Genomic DNA, 4,838 nt, shown 5'->3' on the forward strand with positions numbered 1-4,838 from the left:
GATGAACTTGGCCTTGGGGCGATCAACAGTTATACCTTGAAGGCAATTGGGTCCTTATGGGTGAACACAGACAGCCTCAGCCGTCAGGTGAGGAGAACAGTGGGGGAAAGAGCATTCCATACTCATTAGCCTGCTTCTTCCACAGGTATCCCGACAGACTTAGGACCAGGCACTAACCTGGGTGGGTTCATGTAGCCGCCATGAAGGTCCCAGTGCGTGGGCTCTCTACATTCCAGATAGGAACGAGGGATGTTGCCATGCTCGCCGCCCGCTTCAGCTGAACGACGCCAGAACCACAAGAAATGTTTTCTCTAGAGTCGATTCCCCAAGACAGTCTGGCTGCAATTCATAGGCCACCAGACCACTGGGAACAGAGCCTCCCTCCCAGTTTACTTTAACTTAGAATAATAGCCTCTCAGAATAAGCATCCCGGGGAGCGGATGGACTGACATCAAAGTCCTCAATTCCTTTTTCCAATTTTGATCACAGCGACCATTTTAACACAGGGTCTGCATAGGTTTTAAAAGCTTGAACTGTGCTCAGCAGGTCACCAGAAGAATTTCTCCTCTTCCCCTGACCCGCCAGAGACAGCAAAGAGATGTGTGGATGGTCTCTGTGGGACACTACAAAGGAGAAGCACTGTGCCATCGAACAGGAGAAAACCTGTTCACCGTGTCTTGCATCGTAACCCATTTTCACTTCATGCAGGTGACTGAAAAGAATCTGGAAGATATATTTTAATTATAAAAAATCAATGTATGAGCTTGATGCAGAAGACGGGTATTAAAAAGGCTCCCCTGTACCAGGCAGCCTTAAATCTTAGAATGATGAAGCCAACAGGGATTCAGAAGTTTCCAACAGCTCATCTGATTCCCCATGGCAAAGCTCCCACACCCAGCAAGTTTGCAGATCAGACATCTGAGGTGCAGAAAGGTTCAGTAAGGATTTATGACATTTGCATGGTTCGTGGAAGAACTGAAACATAAGCGCGAGTGTCTTGACAGTAAATCCCGCACTTGCTTCCAACTGTCTTTATCCCAATGATGGTATTTGATTGTTTTTGAAAATCTGCGGAGGCATCATGGTTATTCCCCGAGAGGGAGATGCCGCATGAACTCATTTTGAATGAGAACGCACTTTGGGATAACAGCTCCAACAGGGCACATTCTTTTCTTCTCTTTCCACTCGTTTTCAGGGCCACCTGGAAACTTTGGCTCGGGGCTAGGGGGGCGGTGAGGAGCGGTCTCTGATTCCCAGTCTCTTTCTGTGCACAGCTGCGGAGTTCAGTGAATTGAACCGCAGTGCTGTTCACTCTGCCACGAACAACCTCTGTTGTAAATCTTCCTCCCAGAACACGTGACGATGCATTTCTTGACTATATATCCCAAGGACAGCAGCAGAGTTGTCAGAGCACGGAGCCCCGCAGAGAGGAAGGACGCTCTTGGACTTGGCCACTTAACAACTCGGGACTTTAGAAGAACTTGCCAGCCTTGGGTAAGTTAGCAATGCAACTTGGCTTCAGAAACATTTGAGAGAGGGCTATTCTGTGCAGTGAGTAGATGAGGTTTTCCTTCCCTTTCTCTGTTCTCAGGAAACCCAGTTTTGAATTAAAAATAGGTTTATGTTGGAGAAGCTCTTTTTTTTTTTTTTCTCTGCTCTGTTAGAAAAAGTTTCCCAGTGACTAAAACGTGATTTATTTTCTCTAAACTCCCTTATCTTAGGCTGATTTTTCCCTTTGGCTTTTAAAACGACAAAAGCAATGCTTTCTTCACGCTCACTTTATGAAATGCAGATATGAGGACGTGTATATCCTAAAAAAGGAAAGTCCTTGTTGCTTTTCTCCCTACGCCTCCCTCCCTGCCCTCCATCCACTCCGGCCTCTCACGACTAACCCCCGTTAGCTATTCTGTGCGCCTTCCTACCAGGATTTCTCCATGCACTTGTCAGGTTTTTTGATGCGGCAATCCCATAAACTCGTGCTCAGCCTCCTCCCTATACTGCGGGCCCGTGGGCCAGTTCTAACCTGCAGGTTTCTCTGCAGACCCTGGCCGTGTGTGTGGCGCCTCAATGCTGAAGATGGAGCCTCTGAACAGCACGCACCCCAGCACCGAAGCCCCCAGCAGCCACCTGGTGTCCCACGTGTCCGGCAGTGAGAGCGGCAACGGCAACGAATACTTCTACGTTCTGGTTGTCATGTCCTTCTACGGCATTTTCTTGATTGGAATCATGCTGGGCTATATGAAATCTAAGAGGCGGGAGAAGAAGTCCAGCCTCCTGCTGCTGTACAAAGATGAGGAGAGGCTCTGGGGGGAAGCCATGAAGCCGCTGCCTGTGGTGTCGGGCCTGAGGTCGGTGCAGGTGCCCATGATGCTGAACATGCTGCAGGAGAGCGTGGCGCCCGCCCTGTCCTGCACCCTCTGCTCCATGGAAGGAGACAGCGTGAGCTCTGAGTCCTCCTCCCCAGATGTGCACCTCACCATCCAGGAGGAGGGGGCGGATGATGAGCTGGGGGAGACTTCAGAGACACTCCTCAACGAAAGCAGTGAAGGGTCCTCCGAGAACATTCATCAGAATTCCTAGCACCCCCAGGGCCCCGGGAAGCGGCCCCGTCAGTCAGCACCTTTAGAGAGGGGAAGGACACTTTCCGTGTCTGGTTTCACTTTGGCAGGGCAGCTGCCACTTTAAAGAGACCATTGGCGAGCCCCTGCATGGGGGCAGTGGGGGACAAGACTCTGTGGGAGTCAGCAGCCAGGAATCCACGCCGGGCCTGCGGTGTAGACCTGGCCCTGGAAAGCCCCAAAGATGGGCAGCGTGCACCTTGACTTTGGGGTCTGGGGCTTGGGGTTGCAGTTCCGAATTTGGCAGGTCTCTGTGCTTGCTGTTGTTTTCTCGCCGAAAGTCCTGGGTAACCCCCAGGGTATCTGCCCACTCCCAGGGCTGCCAGCTGCCCAATGCCTAGGACATGTGGAGGGATTGGTTTTGATTTGCTAATTTGCCTAGAGCTTTGTTCTAGATCCGGACTGTAAGTACCTCTACAGTGTACCTGTGGCCTTACCTCACATCAGGTTGCGGAGCTTCCTTTGCAGGTCTTTTGGGTTACAGGGGGATGTCTGATGGAGGGCTTTTGATGGCAGAAAAAGATTCAAACCTGGTTCTTTTGCATACTGTAAGAAAAAAAAAAAGCAACTTTAAACCTGTTAATATTGGCTGGGATTAGAAAACAGAATCTGCTGTCTTGACCCTTTGTCTAACCTATGACCTTGGACTCTGACCTCAGACCATCCAGCATCGCACATGGGCATGATGTTTTCTTGGTTGGAAGGGCTTCCCCCAAATCGAACCTGCACTCTGAAGAGCTGTGCAGGGGACTCTTCCTGATTTTTCTAGAAGGGATGGTGTGGGGTTGAATAAGGCCAAGTCTTTAGCTCTGCTGCTACTTTTTTCCCAGCCTAGTTTTCTGAGCTGGGAGCTGACATACAGTGGGCCTCCGTGATATGGCATTTTGTCATGTAGCCGAGACCTTGAAGGGCATACTCAGATGGAGGTTGTACAAAGCAGGGGTACAGGTTCTGTTTTCTGATCCCGAGCCCTGACACTGATTTGCTGTGTGGTCCTGGGCATGTCGTCAAGAGGCTTACTGCCTTCAGGAGACTCCTGAATCTAGATCCCCAGGGGGCTGGGAGGATGTCTTTGGATTTTAAGACTCTGTGATAAATCCTGTATGGCCTGGTGTGAGGAAGCTTGGACAAAATATTTCCCACTTGGCCAGTTAGTCTGAGAACGGATCTGCTTATTTAAAGGAGCAGTTGGAAACTCAGAACACATGTAACTGGGTAACTGGGAGATTCAGGGTGAATCGCCACCCGGTTCATGCTGTCATTTTCCCAGCAGTGAACTCGGGAGACTGACACCACATTTTACTCTGCAAAGTTCCCTGGGTAGCAGAATGTTAATACTTCAGCTGAGAAACCAGAAGTCTAAAAGCAAATGTTCAGGAATGCTGGCTAACGTCTCTGTGTATTCCTGCCCTCGGTAGCTTTGCAGCAAACCCGTTAGGCCCTTAAAGGCAAGCAGGAAGAGAAGCACATCGAAAGGTCATGTTTAATTCTAGTAAAAACAAAACAAAACAACAAATTTTTTTTTTTTTTAAACGTGATCTTGCTCGATTGAAGATAGCAGTTGCTACTGTTCCCATAAGGGTTAACAGTAGAGGAACTGGTTTATCAGTGCTCTCCCGCAGTGCTAGAGGACATTTATGTTTGGGGGAAAAGGGCCCTCCGTTCACTTTAAAAGTTCAGAGTGTGGATTTACTCCAAAGGGGGCTGTTTGAGGTGAAAGAAGCCAAGTTCAGTTTGGCCCCTTGCCTGGAATCACTTGAATTCTGAAGCTTTACTGCGAGGGACATGTGCGTTGTCACATTTTCCATTGCTTAATCCTGAAGTTTGGTGCAATTCTATCTGCGCCTGTTAAAAAAGTGGTGTATATACTTCCTTCTTATTCTTATTAAGTTGTATAAAATTGTCTTGTGTATTTAACAGTTTGTAATTTTCACACCATTTTTTAATTTAAATAAACAAACACATTTTCCTGAAGAAGTTACGAGCTCTCTCTTTGATTCTGTGGTAGGATTCCTAGTTTCCAGGACATCCCAGACATTTCCCAAGCTGTCTCTGGATTTGGGTCATCTTCTGGGTCACACTCGAGGGAAGGTGTATCTTATTTCTTCCTGAGTCATGGAGGAAGGGGGGCTGGGCTTTCCCATCCTTTGATAGGCTTTGCAATTAATAAAAACAAACAAACAAACAAACAAAGCCAAAAAACCAGGCTGCAGGTGGGTC

At 48.5% G+C, this 4,838-nt stretch overlaps 1 protein-coding gene across 1 annotated transcript; it reads left to right on the forward strand.

The window, feature by feature from the left end:
• The first annotated feature begins 1,395 nt into the window (after positions 1-1,395).
• On the forward strand, positions 1,396-4,592 carry KCNE4 (potassium voltage-gated channel subfamily E regulatory subunit 4). The gene is made up of 2 exons (XM_013061534.2): positions 1,396-1,494; positions 2,042-4,592. The coding sequence occupies exon 2, from the start codon at positions 2,068-2,070 to the stop codon at positions 2,578-2,580; it is 513 nt and encodes a 170-aa protein (XP_012916988.1). The 5' UTR covers positions 1,396-1,494; positions 2,042-2,067; the 3' UTR covers positions 2,581-4,592.
• The last annotated feature ends 246 nt before the right edge of the window (positions 4,593-4,838 follow it).

This window comes from Mustela putorius, unplaced genomic scaffold, assembly GCF_011764305.1.
Source record: "Mustela putorius furo isolate JIRA1106 unplaced genomic scaffold, ASM1176430v1.1 tig00000275_pilon_pilon_pilon, whole genome shotgun sequence".
Taxonomy (NCBI): domain Eukaryota; kingdom Metazoa; phylum Chordata; class Mammalia; order Carnivora; family Mustelidae; genus Mustela; species Mustela putorius.

Excerpts from the sequence above, each read along its gene's own strand:
- KCNE4 (XM_013061534.2), top strand. The coding sequence starts at position 2,068 with ATGCTGAAGATGGAGCCTCTGAACAGCACGCACCCCAGCACCGAAGCC.